This window comes from Tenrec ecaudatus, chromosome 4 (genome assembly GCF_050624435.1).
Source record: "Tenrec ecaudatus isolate mTenEca1 chromosome 4, mTenEca1.hap1, whole genome shotgun sequence".
In the NCBI taxonomy this organism is placed as follows: Eukaryota; Metazoa; Chordata; class Mammalia; order Afrosoricida; family Tenrecidae; genus Tenrec; species Tenrec ecaudatus.
The window spans coordinates 120,530,274-120,552,424 of NC_134533.1; the positions used below are offsets into that span (position 1 = coordinate 120,530,274).

Below are 22,151 nucleotides of genomic sequence, written 5' to 3' on the forward strand. Positions count from 1 at the left end.
CACCCTAAGCCATTGTGTCCTGGCTGTTGGGTGGGGTCAGCAGCTGCAGTATTCAGCCAGGACTGAAGAACTGCGAGGACTGGTTATAACCAGCATTGTTATTCAGATGCCCATTTGTGGATGAACGAGGTTGTTTTCCCCAATGGTCCTATTGGTATGTAATTCACATGTTGTACAATTCAGTAGTTGACCCCATCAAGAAGAGTTGTGCAATCCCCATAATCGGTTTTAGAGTGTTTTCTTCCTTCTTGTACCCATTGTTATGAGCTCCCAGTCTCTCACCCCCACCGGACCTCCCCTGCCGAACCCCCAAGGATCCATTAATCCAATTGCTGTCACTATAGATTTACCTCTCCTACATTTCACGTACAGGAAAACATTTCTTTTTTAACTAACAGTAATAACAAAGTAAAACATACAAACCTCAATGGGAAAGAAAGCAGAAAATGTTAACAACTAGAACCAATCTAAATGGGTCACAGGAGGTCAGATTATGTTGAGCCTTCCCAGCCTCTCCCCACCCTCGTTTTCATGAACACCTACTGTGTGCCCAGCCCTATCGTAGTAGGCCCCATGGAGGGCCAAGTTGTTCCCATTTGAGGATCGAGGCGAGTGAGTGCAGACGGATTTGAACACCTCAGCAAGGCCCTCGCAGGTGTGTGGAGAGCAGGGTTCACGCCCAGACGTCCCATGCTGAGCCTGCGCATTCTGCAACCCGGCCACCACCCAAATGTGTGTGATCATTTCTCTTCTCCTCAGTCCTATTTGATTGTGTTTTCCCTGATGGCTTCCACAGCAGTTCCTGTTCCCCTTCAACAAGCTCAGCGTCCGCACGTCCATTCTTTGACCATGCCCGAAGGCCCCCCTGTTCCGAAGTGGTGGTTCTGTTCATTCCTCTGACCGTTGAACTTGTGCCAGGCCCTGGTGGGCACACTTTCCCATCCGGTCCCATGAGGAAAGAGGGCAGCGGGGATTATAATTCGTGTCAGAAAGATAGGGAAACCAGGGTCTCACTTTGAACTTACAGAGGCTGAGCCTGGAGCCCAGGTCTCCCAAGGCGGGGGACAGTGTCCCTGTGACCACTGCGTCAGCATACCCATACCTAGGCAGTCTGTAGGCAGCGCCATTTCTTGAGTTTCTTCCTGAGCCCCGAGAAGCCATCTAAAAGATATGGAGACACACAGACCCTCTCCTGCTGTGGCCTGGTCTCACACCCAGGCTGAGGCCTTGATTGCTTGGTTGAGGGCCTGAGAGCCCTACTCGTGAGCCTGTGAGCCGAAGGCACATGCCCGGGAGTTTCCACCTCCTGGTAATCCCTGTACTAGGTGCCCTTCACCACATAGGACATCGCTGAATATCAACTCTGGCCAGAATTAAACTCCCATTTATCAATCCTGTGGGCATCGCAAATTGGATAACTACAGATGTCCCATGAGCCTCTCGCTGTATCCATTCCCCTGTCTGATCGGCCCCTCGCCAATTCCAGCCTCTGTCAGGAGGCACCACATTGGCAGCTCCGCTCTGACTTACAGCAGAGAGCCACGCTGAGCAAAAAATTATCAACTGGCGCTAAGCATAGATGGCATTGATTCAACAAATATTTACTGGTACATTCTGTGTGTGAGGCGCTGTGCTTAGAAAGTACCAAAAAGTTCGCTCTCTGACACTCTGTCCAGTTCTGGGTTCTTGAGGTCCCCCAGCTGATGGGGAGGGAAGTGAGTGACTGGTGGCAGCCAAACCTGGGTGCCTTCACCCACCATAGAAACGCCCGGCTACGGATGATTGCAAAGCCCCCAAGATGGAAAGCATGCCAAGTGTGCCTCTGAGGATGACCACAATGAGCCGGTGACCTTCCAGCAAACTAAGGTCGTCAGACTTTCACATGAATATGGGCCATCAGCTGTTGATTTGGGATATTTGCCTTTGTCCCAACATTGAGTATAAAGCTCTGCTTCTGCCCGGGTATCCCTAGGACCGAAACAAGAAGTATTTGCTCTTCTTCCCACCTACTCCCTGCCCCTGGTTCTGGCCATGGCATTTGGTACTGCCAGTCCCCCTGCTTCTTGAACCGCCCTCTGTCCCATTTTCTCCTGCTGTGTCCTTCCTGCCCCCTGATGATCACCCCTCTATCATCTCTGTTGATTCCTCGCTCTCTGCTTGCCCCTTGCGTATCCAGAGCCCCTTTTATTGTACCTGGGTAATCATTCACTTTCCCTTGTCTGTACATCTCACCTTCTCCTCTGACTTCCAAGAGCAAGTCCACCCTCGATGTCTCCAGACCCTTCATACACGGTGTCTTGAGCTGCATGCAGTCTGTTTCCCACTTGCTCTTGTCCAACCTTCATTTCAGGGGTCTAGATTGCCCTTAACCCTTTCGTACCTTGCACATCCCCGTTGGTCATCTCACGTCTCAAAAGGTTTCTCCCTCCTCTTAGTTCGGGCTCTCATTATCGCTGACCTAAACCACTCCCAACCGGGTGGCCTGAATGCTCCCTGCAGACAGGGCTGTCCCTGTCATTACTGTGTCCCCACCAAAGGACCCCACATACTCTAAGCCTTCAGTAGGAGCTGTAGAGTGAATCACAGACTCTGGGCTCATGGACTGCCCGGTTCTCTTTTCAAGATCTGCCCCTGGCTAGCTGCACGACACATGCATCTCAGTTCCTTCCTTCGTCTGTAAAACGAGTTGTTATGGCGATCGCCTGAGGGTAGATAGGCAATGGTTATCCCAGTGCCTGGCATAGTATATGCACAAGGGCCAGCTTTTCTATTGAATAAAGGTAGGTGAATTCCTCCCCATGGCAGTCCACCACCCATCCTCCACACTCTGCTTAATGTTTTGTTCTCTAACACAGAGTCATGATTCATATTGCATTTGCTTCTCAACCTTCCTAATGCCGCGACCCTTTCATACAGTTCCTCATGTTGTGGTGACCGCCCCCCCCCCAACCATAAGATTATTTTCGTTGCTACTTCATAACTGTCATTTTGCTACTGTGATGAATTGAGCGACCCTTGTGAAAGGGTGGTTTGGCCCGCAAAGGGGTCCACAGGGTGAGAACCGCCGGTGCACAGGAAGATCGGTCATCTTAGCCTGGAGCGTGAGAGGCAACTCTCCCACTCCGTTTCCAATTCTTTGCCTGCAGGCACCGTTACCTCAGGTGTGCACCGCTTTCCCATGATGCCCACCTCATCCTGACTCAACTCTTTGTCTAGGTCCTGCTGGTTCTTGCTGCTGAACCAGCTAACAAACTTCCCTAGCCCTTGTTCAAGCCCTTCAGTACCCAGTTCAAAAGGCACTTGCTGGTCCAATGGACTCCTGGATGGAGCGTCTTTCTCTGGGTCGCTGCCCACTGCCTTGGTTGAGAGTACTTTCAGGCTGTGCTCCATAGTCCTTGATTTTCTGCCTCTCGCCAGTAGACCCTAGTGAGAGATAGGGCAGGAGAAGGTGTCCTTTGATCAGGCTGTCCATGTTTAGGATATGATTTTGAAGATGGAAAATGAGATCATCCTTAACATACAAGGTGTACTGAAGTGTTGTGGCAGGAGAAGAGGAAGGGAGAGAGGAGGGGAGGGAGGCAATGAGCCTGTGGTCTGGTGGGCAGTGAAGACCAACAGTCCTTTGTGGGTCCTGGCAGTCCCACTGAGCCCTACAAGCCTGGGCTTCTGTCAGAAAGTCCTTGAGGCCGGGACTGCAGATAGCAGTGAGTTAGTTATTTTCCCCCTTTCTGGCCTTTAACCCATTGGTCTTAAGATCAAAAAGAGATGTGAGGCAGAAGTGTCGGGTAACCCAGCTACATCTGCTTAGACCTGGCCCTGGCTGCCACCGAAACATCCTCCCTGGTGCCTATGTAGCCATATGCCCCCAAGAAGCTCTCTGAATCCCCAGCTGGGACCAGGTGAGCTTCCACAGCAAGCAGAAGACCTGGCACTTTGCACCTTGAGACTCTGAGGTATTCCTTGGCACTCAAAGAATGGCAATCAAGTACCAGACATTTGGAGTTAGGACTCTGGACTTCTCCGTCGTCTTAGCGCATTTCTGCTCATTGCAAAGTTGAGCCTTTGCTGGAGCTAGGTAACTCGGCGGGCCTTGTGCAGTGGAGGGGTCTGGGGTATTGATCCTCACTGTGAGCTCGCAGATACGTGTCACGGGCAGAAAGAATAACACGGAAAGGCGAGAGTGTCTGCATATGACATTAGAATGGGCCGCGAAGATTCTTTTTTTTTGTTTTGTTCGTTCTCCATGGCAGCAATTTGCCTAATGATGTTTTGCTCCGACTGGGATTGAAGGAAGCTCGCATTCCTGCAGCACATACTGCTGTGGGGCTAGGCTAGAAAGACAGCTTCCAAGCGGCTGGAAGCCAACCTGGGAGTGAACATGTGGCATCCACAAGGGTAAGTCGAAAGGGTTGATACTTGGCCTCCAGTTCATACCCAGGCAGGTGTGTCCCCAGTGAACTGTGTTACACACGTGTCTCTCCTAGTAGAGGACTGCGGACACGTTCTCAGCAATATGTGTGTCTTATCTCATGAGGGGCCTTCAAAAAAAAAGTCAAATCAAAACAATGGATTTCAGCCAATCACACTCAAGGCAGAATGCTCAGCTCAGTAGGGGATGGCAAATGGTTTATAGCATTCCCAATGGGTCATCTTGATCGTTTTTTTTTTAAAGGACCTAGCACATGATTTGAGCCCCTCGAGATCCCCACGCTGCCATTTTGATGGGGTACAAATTGAAGAGCACAGAATTCTTTGGGGATGGATTTCAAAAGACATCGACCCTCAAACTCTCTGTCATCAGATGGATTCGAACTCCAGAGTCCAGATAGGACAGGGTAGAACTGCCCTGTGGGGTTTCCAAGTCTGTAAATCTTTACGGGGATAGAAAGGCTCATCTTGCTCCCTTGAAGCAGCTGGTAGTTTGAAACCTCTGACAGCAGTGACCAGCCCAACTTGTAACTTACTCTTGGCGACCCTGTAGGGCAGGGCGGAGCTACTCCCTGGGCTGTAAATCTTTACAGGAGCAGAAGGTCTCTTCTTCCTCCTGTGGAGCACCGTCATCCCCTGACCCATCCAGACCCCTTTCTCTTTCCGGGTTAGGGCGTAGTCGGTACGTGTCTCTTGGAGACCCTGGTGGTGCCCACCACCCACGTGCTCGGCTGATCACAGAGAGGTCAGGGGCTCACTCAGAGTTGCCTTCTAAGATAGGAAGGCTTGTTGATCTGCTTCCAAAAAGACTTAAAAAAAAACAAACAAACAGCCATTGAAAACTCTGTGGAGGATACTCATACTCGGACTCACGTGGGGTCAGCGTGATCTTCACAGCAAACTGTCTGCTGGTCTCGGTGCGTGTCTTGTGGTGGCAAGGTCATGTGTTAGATGACCTTTCGAGGCTTTTTCCAGTTTGACGATGCAATCTTTGAGCGGCCCAACCCAGACAGGGCATCTAAGACTCCCTGGAAAATGTGAGCTGACCTCCCATTACTCCCCACAATGACCTCCTCCTTCTTAGGTGAGCAGATGGGCAAGATTCATAGACAGTTCTTTTTCTCCTCTTAAGCCTGGGCTAGAGTATTCTCCCCACGCCCCAAAAAAAAGTCTTTAAAAGAGCAGACAGTGATTTAAAAAGTGAGTGAGAAATTAATGTCAATAATAAATTAATGCAAAGCATTTGCTGGATGTATGACCCATTTGTCAGGAAATTCTGTTTCATTTCAGAAAGACTGTCTAGGAAAATGGAGAACAATGCTAAGTAAACCAGTGAATCATTTCTAATACTGCTTAAGACTCTGTTATAAGGAAATGGAAAACGAATAGAGTTACTTAGCTTTACGAAGTAACAGGATCGCCCATATAATGGAAACATGGATCACTGAATATATGATCAATGTCATATTGGTTACTTATTGAGGGCTGCTCTCTCAAGAGCTCAAGGTGTTTAAGGAAGTATCACGGTCACCCTCCGTGTTAACTGTGGTGTTTCATTGTGTGGATGACACTCTAAGAAGCTGAGAGTCTTGTGTAGACTCCCTCGGCCAGTCAAGACCGGTGCCGGTTTTAGAACTTAGAGCCCTTCATGCCACTTTCTGGACCAGTGAAAGTGAACATAGGTAGAGTCACCTCTGGGTCAAGCAACAAGCCCACCTGGGCAGTTCACGAATAAGAGGGTCTTCTTTCCTCTTGACATCAGGAAACATTGGCAAGACAGTCCACCCTGGACACAGTGCAGGAGGGTGCCCACGGAATCCTGGTGGGACAAGAAGAAATCCCCTTCTCCTGCTCCCAGAAGGAGTCGTGGAGGCTGTGTTATTTCATCTCTTCGGCCCTAGAGAGTTTCTCTTGACGATTGACTTCTGGGTCTTGAATCTACAAGAAACCTGTCTCTCGAATGGAGGGCATGGCGAGTGTAAAGTGGGCCATAGGCTATGCCGGGGAGCAAGCGGGGTAGAAGGGAAGGAGGGAGCCTGATAACATAAGCAGTCCGCATGGAAGACAACATTAAGGTATGCAACCCTTACGCGCCCCAGCTGGGCGAACACACCACTTATCTCCTGCATTCTGTCTTCCATGGGAAGGCTGAGATGAAGCTGAGTTCCAAAAGTTGGAATTGCTTTCTCCTAAGATCCCTCCTTTCGGAAGAGGGCCTGATATTCCCCGTATTGCTCCACATGCGACAACTCCGGGCGTTTTAGGATGGAGCCAGACGGCATTCTCCCAGCAAGCATCTTCAGCAGGGGTCACCACTGGACAGAAAACAGTACGTCTGTCCATGGAGCTAGCCATCAAGAGAAGAGCTTCCCTCCTCTGTCACCCCCCTCCCCCATCACGCCCGTACCTCTCCTTACACAGAGGAAACACGCACATGTGCTGCCCTCCTGTGTGCTAGGGCTCTGCCCTCGGACACGCATTGGCTCCGTTCTCAAAACAATCCCAAGAGTAGGCTTGGTTATATCCCCCACGGTGCCAAAGAGGAAACAGAGGCACAAAGAAGTCAAGTAACCTGCCCAGGGTCACATGGCGTACAAGTAGGGGAGCCAGGGTTCCCGGGAGGATTTTCTGGAATCAGTGTAAATCACTGCCTTGTCCCGCATGGCATCCTCACCCCTTTGCCTCCAGGCACTAGGAAAGCAATCACATTCTACTGCGATACCCCCTCCCCCCCCCCCACAGTACCCGTAGGAAGAAGTATTGACCGTCTACAAATGTGCCCATATGTTGTGGGTGAGGGGATGCTTCCCTGGGCAAGGGTGGGTACCGTGCCAGGCTGTAGGGCCTTGAGTGCTTCCACAGCTCTGCTTTCCAGAACCTCAGTCCACTGGGAAGATGGATGGCCAGCCTTTGGGGCCTCTTCCACCTTCAGAAAGTATCCAGGAGGCTGGATCATGAGGTCAGTGGCAAGGACAGAGCAGGAGTCCAGAGCACTGGTTCTGCTCTGGGTGCGATCTAATTTTCAGTTCCATCTGCAGGGCTTTGACATATTCTAGACCCACGAGGCATCATATATATATATATATATATATATCTCCAGTTCTCTGCTTCCAGCATGGCTGTGTGCACCAGAAGGCACTGGCCAAGCTTGCCATCAACACAGACACGCATAAATCAATACAAGAGCCATAAATACAACGGGAAAGCAGTAAGTGATAAGAGGTATAAATAAACAATGCTTCGAGCGCTTTTAAAGGGGAAAGAGAGTGTAGGCTGGGCTTCTGCTGGCATTGGGGAGAAGACGTGGGACTGATTAGGACGCTCATTGGAGCAAGTTGCAAAGAGAAAAAGGAGCCGAAGCTGTGGGGCAGCTGGCGTGAGAGACTGTGGCCTGCCTATCACGCAGCTCGACGGGCGAATGAGCACCAGCGACATGGAAGCCATCGCCAGTGATGAGAGCGAGGCACTTAGCCTCCCTGAGTCTTGGTCCCTCCATCTATCAATATGGAGAACTGGGCATCGAAATCACGAGGACGTAGTGCAGCGATGTCAAGTTCTCCGAAGAAAGCACGACTGTCATACATCCTTTGGGTTTAGTGGGGTGGGGGTGGCGGGGAGGAGATGCCTGTGATTTACCCCCAAGCCCCAGTAACTCAGATATCTTTTGGGAAGGCAACAATCTAAAGTGTCTGTATTTTAAAAAGTAAAAATGGGGGTTGGAGGTGGGTGTTCAAAATCTTAAAAATAACATACATCTCACCAGCATCATCCACACATCTTGGGCTCAGACCGAGCCAAGGCTGTCTCAGAGGACTGCCCGTGTCTTCCATCTTCTGGTTGGCGTCAGTCAGTCACAAGTGGAGTCAGAGGTTGCCTTGCCAACGTGATGGAGGCATTTCCAGCAGAGCCGTGTTTGCATCTTGGCCCTTGTTTGTGTGATGCTCCGTGTGTGAGAACTTGAGGCTCCAGGAATTTTCCCACGGCTGTGCATCATTTCTTATCACCCATAACCAAATATGGCAGTTTTAAACAGTGCTGTCATCTTCCTCCATTTCGCTCCTTGTGAGATAATCAGGTATAGATTTCTGACATTGAGCATCTAATGGGGTTTCAGATTCAGAAAGCAACAATAAAATGTATAATTTTCCCTTCCTGGCTCTCTATTGAGATACACAAGGAAAGAGAGCGCGGGGAACAGACATATGTCTGTCTGGGCACCTGCACTTCAGAAGGACCGGGGTGGACTGGGTTAGTGCTTTTACTTCAGTCGGATGCAGGCATGACCAGCTCCTCTCTCCCTTCAGTACCATGTGTGCTTGTTCTGCCGAGCCATCACCCTTGCTAAATCTGCCACCGACTCTGTGGGAGATGAAGGAAAGGTCAGTCCGTAACAGCCAGGGGAATGGCTAGCCCAGGGGACTCGTAATTCATTTGCTCTTGAGTCCTGGGCTTCCTGTTAGAAAATTGGCAGAGCAATGGACCAAACTCACTGCCATCAAGTCAGGAAAGAGGAGTAGAATTGCCCCTGCAGATTTCCAAAATTGGAAATCTTCAGGGGAGTAGAAATCTGCCTTTTTGTCTAGTAGAGTAACTGGTAGTTTTGAACAGCTGACCTTGCAGTTAGCAGCCCAACATGTAACCCACTACACCACCAGGGCTCCTTCACAATGGCCCAAGACATGTTCAGATGGCCTGGACCCCATCCTTCCCCTTTGTTACTGACTTGGTCAAAGTTATTTTCTTCTTCCAACCAAATCACGTGAGTCTTCCAGGCAGACCAAGCATGGAGGTGTCATGAGTTCCAGAACTCACAGTTAGCTTCAGAGGCCCTTCCCTGATCTACGACATCCCGGGAGAGAAAGCAGCTTCGGAAAGACCACCCTGAAGGCCATTGCCACACTGCCCAAGAAGAGCAGTTGCCCCACTGGCAGAGCCAAGAAAACCAACTGCTTGTCAAGTCCATTTTGGCCCAAAGCAACCTGTGGGATAGGGTAGCAGTGCGGCGGTTCTGAGACCATCCGTCTCTTCAGGAAGAGACCGCCTCCTCTTTCTCCGGAGGAGCAACTGCTGGATTCACAGGACTACCCTCACAGTAGTTCCCCCGCTGGGAGAGAGGACGCTGTTTGTTGATCTCTGTGCACTCTCTAACTGTGCTCTGCAGTGGCTCAGGCATGTGCCTGCTCAAGTCAAGGCTAGCTCCCAGAGAGGCAATGGAAGAGCCCCCAGAAGAGAAGCTGAAAGCCCCCAGGGATTGTGACCCTGCAGTGACAACAGGACCAGGGAGCTCTGCCCCTTCCCCGCGCCCCCTCAGGTACCTGGGTGCCTGTGAGCAGCTATTGTTTTGTGGAACGTCTCAGCATCTTCCCCAAGGCCAAGCACCCTGAGAGGAAGAACAGCTCGGGAGCTGGCAGACTGGTTCCATCTTGGCAGAGAGAGAGTTCTGCTTTGTGTTTCTAGGGGACTATTCGAGAGCGACAGGTCTTGACATAGAACCATATCATGATGGTAGCTTGTGTCACGACCAATATGACTTTGACCTTCAGTTTACCTGTTCAGAGAACCCGAGAGCTTATTGTTGCGTTCCAGTCCTATACACGGCCTTCCCAGAACCCCCGAGTCTTAGAATCATCGCAGTTTTCCGTTTAGGGCAGTCCTTAGGGAACATGTAATCCTATGGTTTTACAGGAAGTGAAAGAGGTCAGTGTGGTAGCAGCGGGGAGCTGGAGCGTGCACGCCCTCTCTCCAGTGGGCAGCTGCCACTCTGCTCCTGCCAGTGTGTCTGTGTGGGAATGAGGCCCGGTGGTGCCAGATCACCCCATTAAGAAAATACATTTAAGTCTGAAATCTGAATCTTGATGAGAAAGCTCCCTCATAATGTAATGCTGGCAGCAAATACAAACACTGTGGCACGAACAAGACCCATCAGGGGGCTGCCCCCGGTGCTCAGGATCAGGCCACCAGGGGGTCACTTCTGAGGAGTCCAGCTCCAAGAGGGGCCCGAGAGGGGTGGGGTTTCTCCAGAGCACCCCATTAACAATTGAGAGCCGATTATTTAACTCCATCCGACTCACTTCCTTTCACGTTCCTGCTGCAAATGACTGGGAGTGTGGCTTCCAGGGATCCTATTCCTGGCTCCCTCCCCTGGCTCACATGACGCTGGCTCACGCGTCTCGGGGGCCGGACAGACCATGTGTTCCTGCAGTGTAATGGTCCGAGCCCTGGGCTGCGCATCATCAGAGAATGTGCATCTGAGGCCCGGCTCTTTCTCGTGCAAGCTGTGTAACCTTGGGCCCATCTCTGGGCCGCTCTGGACTTGGGTCTGCTTCCCCATAAGCCTTGCCTCCAGGGATCGCTGGGTGCTGTGCCAGAGGTCTTTCTGTGGGTGAGACCTCGCCTTGTAAACTCAAAACCAGGGAGGTCCAGTGTGGGGGGATCCTCGTAGGCGAGAAAGACCTGAGTGTCAAAGAGAGGTGCGTTGTCAGACTCCAGCTCAGGGTGGGGTGGGGGAGGAGAGAGTGGGGCTTGGGGTGGGGGAGGCAGTGAGCACAGCAGGACTAGGAAGCACTGGGGGCTGTTTCGACTCCCCAGCACAGCACCTCCCCCACCCCAAGAAGGGATGAGGCCCAGGCTGTGCTTCCATTTTATCTGCTTGAGGTCAGGCTTGGCCAGAGCTGGCCCCTTCCCACTTTCAACGTCATGTAAACCAATTACCTGGAAGAACCAGGGGAAAAATGGCCTCTTGGGGCATGCCCACACGCATCCTGCCCACTGCCCTGCTCTACCCAAGGGTCGTTTGGACGGATTCTGTGTAGTGACATTGTTTTTATCTCCATTTCCAGGGACGCAAGCCCGGCTATTTCTCCTTCCTGGACCCCTTTTCTCCGGGTGTCTGGCTCTTCATGCTTCTAGCCTATCTGGCTGTCAGCTGTGTCCTCTTCCTAGTGGCTAGGTACGCTCCTCACCCGGTCCTGTTTCTGTCCTCACGTCGCCACCTAGTGTCGGCCTGGGAAACTGCATGGAGAGGGTGGTGGAGGAGGAGGAGGAGACTTGGTGCCAAACTAGAGGGATGGCAGAGGGACCAGGGGCCTGACATCCTCTCTGCCCAGCTGTCAGCCCCACACTACCCATCCAGCCGGCTCCACACATGCTTCCTAACGAGCAGACAGGTGAGCGGCCTCTTGCACCCCCACCTCCAACCCCCTGCCTCTGGCGGAGCTCAGGGTGTAAGGGGAGCTGGCAGGAAGGTGGTTCTGATGGAACACTATGCATCTGCCGGCCCTGGCACCAGTCTTTGCCAAGATCTGCCACCAAGTGCGGAATGACAAGAACCAGAGCTGCAGATGCATAAGAGGGGCGCCGGAGGCCGCAGTAACACTGCGAGGGAGGAGGCCTCCTGGCCTCTGGCAACCTGGATCTGCCTGGGAAAACACAGGTGCCCTTGTTGGAGGGGAACTGTGGAAGGGGGCAGGGGCGCGCAAGAGGGCAGAGTGCAGAAAGGCCTTTGCAAGTGGAGTGGAGTGGAGACTGGCTGTTCAGAGAAGGGTTCTGGGAGAACAAACCCGCCCTGCAAAACCACAGTGGCAGGCCGTGGGTGATTCTACAGTGCACATTCTGCCTCTGGGGGACCAGACCTGACCGACAGGCTTCCACCTTCTGTGGCTCCAGAGCTCTCTGCAGCGATGAAACAGAGCAGTCATGCCTGGACCCTGAGAAACCGTGGGAGAGCTCAGCCCCCAGCCATCCCCAGCCTGCCTGAGCAGGCCTTAGGCTTTGCCCCACCCAGCCTCTGTCCATCCCAGCTGGGATGGGGCAACAGCATCCTGACCACACACAATGCAGCCAGAGACAGGCCTGGCTTCTAGCAAGTGCTGCTCACTGTCACCTATCCCTCTTGGGCCCCTAGGCATTGTCACCATCAAGCAGCTGTTGTCAGTGACAACTGCTGAGATGTGAGGGAGCTAACACGCTGTCTGACGCTTCATTGCCCTGCTGCTGCCACTGTGCGGAGGGATGCTGTCTCCCTTGGCCATGACTCCGATGCTCCATGATAATTCACTCTTGTCCCCTTGGAGTAGAGCCCTGAAAGGCGTGTGCCACCGCTTTCCATTGACCCTGAGGCCCTGGAACACAACCACACACACACACACGTGCATGCGCACTTGTGTCACGGTGCCAGTGGAAGCCTAAGACATTTTTAGCCAGCCCTAAGGGTCAACAGCCTCTCTTCCCTGCCCTCTACCCATTTGCACACAGCCTGGAGAGCAGGCATTGCCAAAGTGAAGGTCTAACTGCGCTGCCCTTCTGAGCTGAGGGGAGTCTGACCTGAGGTGGGTGTTTTCAGACAGGATCCCCTGGACCATGCAGGTTCCTGGAGGGAAGAGAGACTCGGGGGGGGGGGGGCGGTGAGAAGAAGCTGAGAAGCCAGAGACCTAGCATCCCAACCCCTTAACCTCCAGACCGGCTCTGCTTCTATGGAAAGAGGACAAGGTTTGCAAAGCACTCATCTCGGGCAGCCATTCCCAAACCAAGGGAGGCGTCAGAGCCATACAGGAACTGTTTAAAAGCTTGGGCCCCCGTAACCCTAGGGGTCTCAGAATCTCTGCAGGTGGTGCCAGAGAACAGGTGGTCCCAACAGTCTCCGAGCTTGGGAACCATGGAGGGAGGGAGGCGCAGCTGACAGTGAGCCAGTGCCCCGGGACGCACGGATGGTTCACTGGTGTGAAGGAATGGGCAGCATGCATGGGGGTGGGGACGAGGGACCCAGTGAGGGGCTGGGTGCACCAGCCAGGAGGATAATACCCCATGAACTTGCTGGACCTTGTCACCGCACACCATGCACTTCTGACCTCAGAGCGGGAAGGCTTGGGTGGGTGGTGGCAAAGGGCCACCCAGCAGAGAAGTGAGCACAGGGTAGGCAGGAAGGAACGGCTGTTCCAGGGCCCAAAGACACAGCTCAGAGAGAGGTGTGTGGCTCGGGCCAGAGGAGGGAGGGGCCTTGACAACCTGGCTGCTCCTCAGGTCCTCCTGGAGGGCTGGAGCAAGGAGGCTGCCTGGGCCCTCCCAGGAGAGGAAATTCCGATTCCGGGGAGTGGGGTTCAGGCATTGGCACTACCTACAAGGGTCCCCAGGTGAGTAGGAAAAGCAGACAGGGCCAAAAGTTTTTGCCTTAGAGAACCCTGGACCAGAGGCATCAGCATCTCCTGGGAAGGAATGTGGAGACTCAGGCCTCCCTCCATTCTTCCTGAATCAGAACCTCCGGGGGAGGCCCAGCAAATGATGTTCTAACTAACCTTCTTGGAAATTCTGATGTAGTCTGAGGATCACTGCTATTGAGGGTCTAAGTGGGGTCCTGGGGGATCACCTGGGGGAGTGGCCGGGAGCAGGGAGCAGAACAAACTGGGCCCCCAGTCCTTGGTACTCCAGCTTCTAGTAGAAGAGCTCCAGGTGCCCAAGACTATGCAGCAGGAGAGGAGGCGTGAGAAGAACCATCTTTCCACTCCCCACACCCTCTCCCTCAGGGTCCTCCTCGCTGGAAGTGGCACCCGTTCCCTGTCTCCCGCAGGTTGACCCCCTATGAGTGGTACAGCCCACACCCCTGTGCCCAGGGCCGGTGCAACCTCCTGGTGAACCAGTACTCCCTTGGCAACAGCCTCTGGTTTCCAGTTGGGGGCTTCATGCAGCAGGGCTCCACGATCGCCCCCCGAGCCTTGTCCACGCGCTGTGTCAGTGGCGTCTGGTAAGATCTCTGGCGGACATGGGGCCAGGCAACAGGGCAAGGATGTAAGGGACATCCTGGGACAAGTCCCCCCGTGGCTGTTGGCAGCACCGCAGGGGCCCTGTGGGAGACCCTGTAGCCTTGTTTCTTAGTCTTTACTGGGAGCTGGGCTGCATCTGAGGGAGGTTTGGGGGAAGTGGGTCGGAGCACCTCATCCCTTCCTCTGCCTCTGTGGTCTAGCGAAAGAGAGGATCCAACTTGGGAAGGGCACTGGCTGTGGGGACACCTTCTGAAGCGCTAACAGAGAAACGGTTCCATGAGCCCCTCCTTCCTGGCTTCTGCTGGCTCCCAGGAACGCTGTTCCATGACTTGCAGATGCGTCTTCACATGCCATCTCCCCGTGTCCACCCATGCCTGTTCTGTCCCTTCATATGGCACCACTCAGACAAGAGTAGGAGCCCCCCCCCCCCCCGCGAGTAGCCTCGTGTTAACCTAACGGACAGCACCTCAAAGACCTTGTTTCAAAGCAAGTCCCATCACCAAGTACAGGCTTAGACTGCTCTGTGTCTTCTGGAAGACACCACCCAGTCCGTCACAAGCATGAGCTAAGCGTTACCAGTAGGCCACTGTGAGCCACCAGAAAGTGTGCTGGTGGTAGAGTGCAGTGAAGAGTCGCACTGCTAACCACAAGGTCAGCTGATCAAACCCACCCTCCGCTCCACAGGAGACATGGAGTGATCTGCCTTCATAAATGTTTATCTCCTCAGAAAGCCCTCTTAGGGCCGCCAGGAGGGGGAATTGACTCCAGGTCAGTGAGTTTGGAAATGGACGCCAGTGCCTCTGCGGGCGCGTGGTTGGGTACAAATGAGAACCCACCCCTGGGGCCCATAAGAATTCCCTGAGCCACGCTAGTACGCTGCCCTCTGCCCCCCAAACCTCTTCATACCCTGCCATAGCCTCGGTTTGGGCAGTTCCTGGGGGATTGGGCAATCTGAGGACAGGGCTACCACGGCCTGCCCTGGCCTCCTCACTCAGCGAAAGAGACGGGGGAAGTCCCGTCACAAACAAGAATGCCGGCTTTACTGCTGAGAATGCCCCTTTCTCCCAGGAGCAAGGCTACCCTACGCTGACCACTCTGAAAGAGCCTGGGTGCCACTTGGTTTCTCAGCAGGAGTGAGCTTGTCCTCAGTGACTTTCCCCTACGACGTACACAGTGGCATAGCCCACCACGGAGCTGACATGTGGACCCAACAGCAGAGTGCAGCCACGGAGCTGACAGGTGGACCCAACAGCAGAGTGCAGCCACGGATCTGAGGGACCTGCCTCAGCCAGCTCTCTGCTGTACACAAGATACTTGTCAAGGGAGCTGTCCAACTTCAGAACGCTGACCTCCTCCTGGGCATCGCACCCCCTTATCCCCACCCTGCCCTCTTCCGGGGCTGGGCACTGCAACAACTCCCAAGTGGAGGGGAAGAGCTGGCGCCGGAGCAGGGAAGGGGCAAGTCTTAACAGAAAGGGGCACGTGGCAATTCTAAGTCACCAATAGGGATGCAGCAAGAAGCAGCCCAGCAATTGTTTCAGTCAGATATTCAGCTTGAGAGTTTTCCAGACATCTCTTATATCTACACTCACACAGTGCTTTACAGATTCTGCATTGCCAATTACATATCACCTAGCTAGAAGCAAAAAGACCACGAGGAAGGCCCTCACCAAGATGCACTGACACAGTGGCTGCTGCAACGAGCTCAAACACAGCAGTGATTGTAGGGATGCGCAGAAACAGGCAATGGTTCACTCCGTTGTACGTAGTAGGGTCACAAGGACCTGCCAAGATGACACCGAACCCCAACAATGACGTACTGCCTTGTTTGATCTCCCAACCTTCAGAAGATCGAGCAGGCATCCCTATCCCCACTTCTCAGTCGAATAAACGGGCTCAGAGGAGAGTAGCCACTGCCCCTCCGGGTGGAACGTGGCAAAGCCCAAAGGCAAAACCAGATGGCCTTGTTGATGGTCCGGCGCACAGTTCTGGAGGTCTCACTAACCTGGTGATGTCCCCTCCACTTCACCACCGGGGAGCAGCCACCAGCAGGTTTGGGCTGCAAAGGCGGCCTTCCTGCTTCTTGAATTGCTGCTCGGGAGCTACCGGCTGCTGGTCCCTGTGGCAAATATAACGCATCAGTTAGTGGTGCCTGCAGAATGCATGAAGCCTCACAGATGCCCTTGATTCGGGATGTGTGGTGGTCCACCCTAAATTGGGCTGACGTTTATATACATGCTGCTGGTAGGTGCCATGGGACCGGTTCAGGTTTCACATATATATATATGACGTTTTCTCGATACTTCATAGATATATGAAGGATTGGGATGCAAGTCCTTTCTGTTGACCAGATGGCAGAAGGCTTGCTTGACCTGCCCAAGTGAGCAAATTGTTTGCAATTAACTGTAGCATAGTTTGCTGGGGGGCGGGGGGAGGTTGTTTTCCAATGTAAGTGATTTTTGCTTGCCAATGCGACAGCATTTAATTTTGAAATACCATGGCCATCATAAGAGTATTTTCTAATCCAACCCTTCTGGAGTTCAAAGGTACTTTTCATCAGTTCTTAATTAATGAGCCCCTAGTATTCTCGTTTGCCGACCTGTTCTGAAAATATGAGTTTGTCAAGGTCTTACTTGGCAACTTACTTCACATCTCTGAGCCTCAATTTCCTCACACTAAACCTGGGAGAAGAATTCTGCCTCGCTGAGTGGGAGACATTACTCTGTGGCCATTCTCCTCAGACGGTGGGCTTCCTCATGAAGAGATAGAGTGACCCATCCCACCTGGAGCTTCTGACAGGGCCCTCAGAGATGGCACCTTTGGGTCACTTACTAGTGCATCTCATAGGCTCTCAAGTTTTCTCAGGCATGCACTAACCTTTATTGAATACTTAGCTCAAAAACATTGAGTAAACGTTGGAATGCTAACTTCAAGGTCGGTGGTTCAAACCCACCCACCTTTCCATGGCAGAAAGATGAGGCTGCTTCCATAAAGATGTAAAGCCTTGCTACAAGTACGGATTGCCTCGATTGATTTAGAAAATTAAAACATGCGTCCACATTCAAAATTCAAAACAGAATTTCTGGCAACCTTCACAAACATTGATTATTTCTGTTGACGTCAGATGTCCTTCTTCTGCTCGCCGCCCCACCCCACCCCCCACCACTTCTCAGAGGGTTCCTTCCGAAGAACTCCTGGTCTGTCAGATGGGCTGGGAAGAGGCTAAGCCTCCTGGGAGCGCCCTGGCCGAGATGACTCCCCTGTCTTTGCCTGCACAGGTGGGCATTCACGCTCATCATCATCTCATCCTACACGGCCAACCTGGCGGCTTTCCTGACCGTGCAGCGCATGGACGTGCCCATCGAGTCAGTAGACGACCTGGCTGACCAGACTGCCATTGAGTACGGCACCATCCACGGAGGCTCCAGCATGACTTTCTTCCAGGTAAAGCCCCTCGGTTACTCACAGACATTGGCCATTGAGCAGAATCAAGTCGAGATGTATGCCCACCGTCACCTCTTTTGGACATTTTCTTTGTCCATGCTCATGGATCTCCTGCCCCACAAAATAGCCCCGGCACGATCCCTAAATGGACACTACAAACCGTGTACATAAAACACGTGTGACACTTGAGGTGGCTTTGGGTCCAACATGGCAGATCCATTTTTTAATTACAATAGTTTTGTATTTGTTTTTCTAGGCTGTGTGTGTGTGTGTGTGTGTGTGTGTGTGTGTGTGTGTGTGTAATTAAAAGGTAAGGGTATTTTTCCGGAAGCTCTGGTTGAGTTGTGGTTACATGTTGGGCTGCTACCCATAAGGTCAGCAGTTTGAACCCATCAGACACTCCGCAGGGGAAAGACAGGGCTTTCTATTCCCGTAAACAGTTACAGTCTCAGAAACTCACAGGGGGAGTTCTACCCTGTCCTATAGGGTCACTATGAGTTGGCATCAATTCAATGGCAGTGAGTTTGGTTTGTTGAGGTTGAAATGTTTTCACAAACTTTTTGAAGCCTCCTCGTACAATCTACACATATACATATACATCTAAATATACATACATTTGTGTATTCATGTATTCAAATCTGTAACTTCACTCATATTGCTTTATGGATGCGACTAATATATTCATTTAAATTTTGAAAACTGAGTCATATTTTGGAGGTAGCATTCAGATTAAAATAACAGACACATGATTGAGATGTGAGGAAGACTAGGTGGAGATGGCTGGATCTCACTGATGGCAGGCTTGCGAGAGCTCAGGTAGAGACCCTGTTGGCGTCTCTGTAAGGCTCCAGAGAAGGCACTGTCACATGGTGTGCTGACTGATTGACGATTGATTGATTGATTGATTGATTGATTGATCTCCAAGGCCGACAGAGACAGGGCAGAGAAATAAGTAGTTTCATATCCTTCAAATGGTGTGCTGACTGATTGACGATCGATTGATTGATTGATTGATTGATCTCCAAGGGCGACAGAGACAGGGCAGAGAAATAAGCAGTTTCATATCCTTCAAATCTCTAGCTAATAAACCTCACTTTTAATGACTTTGGGGGACACTCTCAAGAACCCATGTCTGCTCTGTACACTTTCACTTAATTTACAAGAAGTTTATTTTTTAAATGGACCAATTATTGCCCAAGAACTACATTTTCATATGAAACATGCCCAAAACTTCAATTTCCTGTTTCCCATGTAAGTTTCAGTGCCAATTGGCACCAATATGGTCCAAACACTGGCTTTGGAAAGACCTGTCCAGAACTGTCTAGCTCTTATTATTACCAGATGGAAGCTAGTGGTACATTGCAGGATCCCTGGTGATACAATGGTTGAAGCACTCGGCCGCTCATCCAGACATGGAGGGTTCAAGCTCAAGCAGCCATCCCTTGGGAGGGCAATGTGACCACCTGGTTCCATACAGATTTCTGGGCTCGGAATCCCTCTGGGGCAGTTCTGCTCTGTCCCTACAGTGTCCTAAGGAATTGGAGCGGACTCCACGGCTGTGGGTTTGGTTTGCATTTCCATTGCAGGTGTCATTGATAAAATGGTTTAAGGCAGTTAGTTTAAAAAGAAGCTAGTATTGCTCCTTCAGATGATAACACTTTAAAAGTGCTGATGCCCCAACCTGAAGGACCAGGAAGAGGCCGCAGCCATAATGTCAGTTCTTACTGGCACCGAAACAGGGCGGTGGCCGTGGGGGCCTCTGTAGGGTAAAGGAAGCAAGAGCTCAAGTGCTTGAGCCAGGAGGCCAAGGTTACAGGGCCTGGGAGCCTTGTTGCCGCTCCTTCTCTCGGAAAGACACATTAAACGTTTAGCCCCCTCCTCCTGCTGTCGTGCATGCGGTCACCTGACCCCAGGGAACATCTCAAGCGGAGCAACGGAAAGAGCAAAGTCCATGAAATATCACAAATGGGTGGAGTAGCCGGAGGGCTAGGATTTTCAGACTCGCCTCGATGCCTTCCCTTCATCAACCAGCACGTCCTTTCCTGGTTCCCACGCTTGCTTCCTTTTGTTCTCTTCCCAGAATTCCCGCTACCAGACCTACCAGCGCATGTGGAATTACATGTATTCCAAGCAGCCGAGTGTGTTCGTGAAGAGCACAGAGGAGGGGATCGCCAGGGTGTTGAACTCCAACTATGCCTTCCTTCTGGAGTCCACCATGAATGAGTACTATCGGCAGCGAAACTGCAACCTCACTCAGATTGGGGGCCTGCTGGACACCAAGGGCTATGGGATTGGCATGCCAGTCGGTATGCAGGAGAGGGAGAGCCCCTTTGTGTAGCTTCATGCAGACACGGTCAAGGTAGTGGAGCCATCCAAGGCAGCGTTGAGTCCAACAGCCTCTGGTGGGCACTCTCAAGGTTAAAAGAAAAAACAAAACACACCTGCAATCCGTCCAGTAATCACTGATCATTAGTCAAGCCATGATTACGAAGGGGCTGTTGGAGGATCAGTAAGGGCATTGATCACTTGGATGGACTCTTTCCTTAGACCATGGGATCCTTCTCTCTTCTGTTTCCTGCCGTGGGGCATCTCTGTGCTCCCTGACACTTCTGCTTCTATGGGAAGGAGAAGGGGGCAAGGGAACCGCTCAATGAATTAATTTTGCTCTTGGTTAATGTCCCAGGAGAAAAGTTTGCTGCCAAAAGGAACAGAAGGGATTAGATGAGATGGCTTTCAGATGATCTGTGGTTCTCACTGACCCCCTGCACTCTGAGCCAGCCTGGGTCACTGTGAGAGGCTGCTGAGCTCTGGCTTTGGTATGCAGGGGAGAGGGCTTGGCGTTCAGAAAGGTAACCTAGATGTGGATTTTAAAGGATGTCTGCCTTTAGACCCTACCCCTGTTGAAAGTGCTTCTATCAGGAGTTGGGGGTAGGGGGAGCTGGTTGTGATAGTGGAGAGGATTTGGAGTGGCCCCCAAGTGATTTTGGTGTACACTCTCCTATGGCTACCTCCCCCTGTACATGCTACTGAGAGCCATTACCATGGAGAGCTGTGCTTATGCAAGGCAGCCAGGGAAAAGCAGGAACTGAGGCCACCAGCTCATGTTAGCAAATGGATATATAGTCGAGGGACTTTTGTAGTCAGCCTACACATCCTTTCTGTTGAGCTCTACCTAACTCAAAGCTCTGTAAGTGGTAGAAGCCACGTAAACCTGCGGAATATGAAGAGCCTCGTGTGCTTGGCTTTGGACAGAGCCGGGAGTGAATCCCAGTTACCACCTGTGGGATCTTGGATAGATTATTCCATTCTCTTTGAGTTTCCATTATGTCACTTATAAAATTAGGTGTCTAGCACCTACCTCGTGGTTATTGAGAGAGTTCAAGCTAATGTGGTCAGGTGCCTTCTGGAGTGTGTCACACCAACCCTGCCTTGAGGAATATTCATCCCCTTCCCACCCTTCCTTTCCTCCTCGTGCCACCTGATAAACATGAATAGCCTCTGAGGACTGAATGGAAGCCAGGCAAGCATAAGCAATCATGCAGTCCAGCCTTGCCTTATGTAAATGTTGACATAACTGAAGGCTTCCACTGGAGCTCATGGAAACTTCCACGCCTTCTACTTCCCGTCTGATTTCACAGCTGTCTATTCATAGTCCACATTAGGTGTCCCTTGGTGAAATTTATTGGCTGACATTTTGTTTCAAGACGCTAGAATGAGCCACACATTGAACCTCAAGTGCACCTTGGTGATACTTGAACAATTTCAAAGATTTAACCAAAATGTCAAATGCTTCAAAAGTTCTCAGGGGACAAACCAATAGAAGGTCGAGGTCAACCCGCTGGGATGGGCTGGGCTCTGGGAATTCCCATCACGAAAGGGAAAGGGAGGGAATGGCGGCTGCTCTCTCACTGACCCGACGCTCTTCTCACACGTGTCCTGTCCCTGAACCTTCCCCACGCTGGGACAGGTGTGGCGGTGCCTGCTCTACAGAGCTTGAACCAAGGTTTAGAGCAGATGCCGCACTTGACTAAGGTGACAGGATGAGCAGAGGCGTCGAGCTTGCGCTCAGAATATTTTTCTCCAAACCCAGTACTCCATTCGCCATGCCGTCCAATGAATCCTCCCAGCTCGACAGACAGATTGGGTGAAAGAGTGGGTGGGGGGCTAGCCTCAGTTCTCAGACCATTGGTTAGATCCCGGGTCCAACTGAGCCGATGTGCAAGAAAGACAAGTATGTTGTCCTTCTATTGTGAGAGATGAGGGCACAGGATGAGCAATATCGCTGAGCCCAGGAAAAATTCTGGAAACAGCAAGATGGAAGATGAACTGGTGGTTTAGAATCTGAGCAGGCAAACAGAGGGGACCCTGAACAGCTCCTTCATGTGAACCCGGGTGGGCTGTGTGGCTGAGTTGAGAATGGCTTGAAAGTACTAGCAGCTCCTGGTGGGCTGCACAGTTCCTCTGGGCAGGGAACATTCTTTCATCTCACCATCTCCCGGTGTCTGCCGAGCAGCTCGTCAGACA

The 22,151-nt window shown here is 51.9% G+C and overlaps 1 protein-coding gene across 4 annotated transcripts in view; it reads left to right on the forward strand.

The window, feature by feature from the left end:
* GRIK4 (glutamate ionotropic receptor kainate type subunit 4) overlaps positions 1-22,151 on the forward strand; it is a 435,808-nt gene that overhangs the window by 391,781 nt on the left and 21,876 nt on the right. For 3 of the 4 annotated variants that reach the window (XM_075548795.1, XM_075548798.1, XM_075548796.1), the window contains 4 exons: positions 11,268-11,377; positions 13,991-14,164; positions 17,462-17,627; positions 19,708-19,933. In XM_075548795.1, coding sequence (XP_075404910.1) covers positions 11,268-11,377; positions 13,991-14,164; positions 17,462-17,627; positions 19,708-19,933 — 676 coding nt within the window. The remainder of the gene's footprint in view (positions 1-11,267; positions 11,378-13,990; positions 14,165-17,461; positions 17,628-19,707; positions 19,934-22,151) is intronic. The other variant, XM_075548797.1, reaches the window with a different exon arrangement.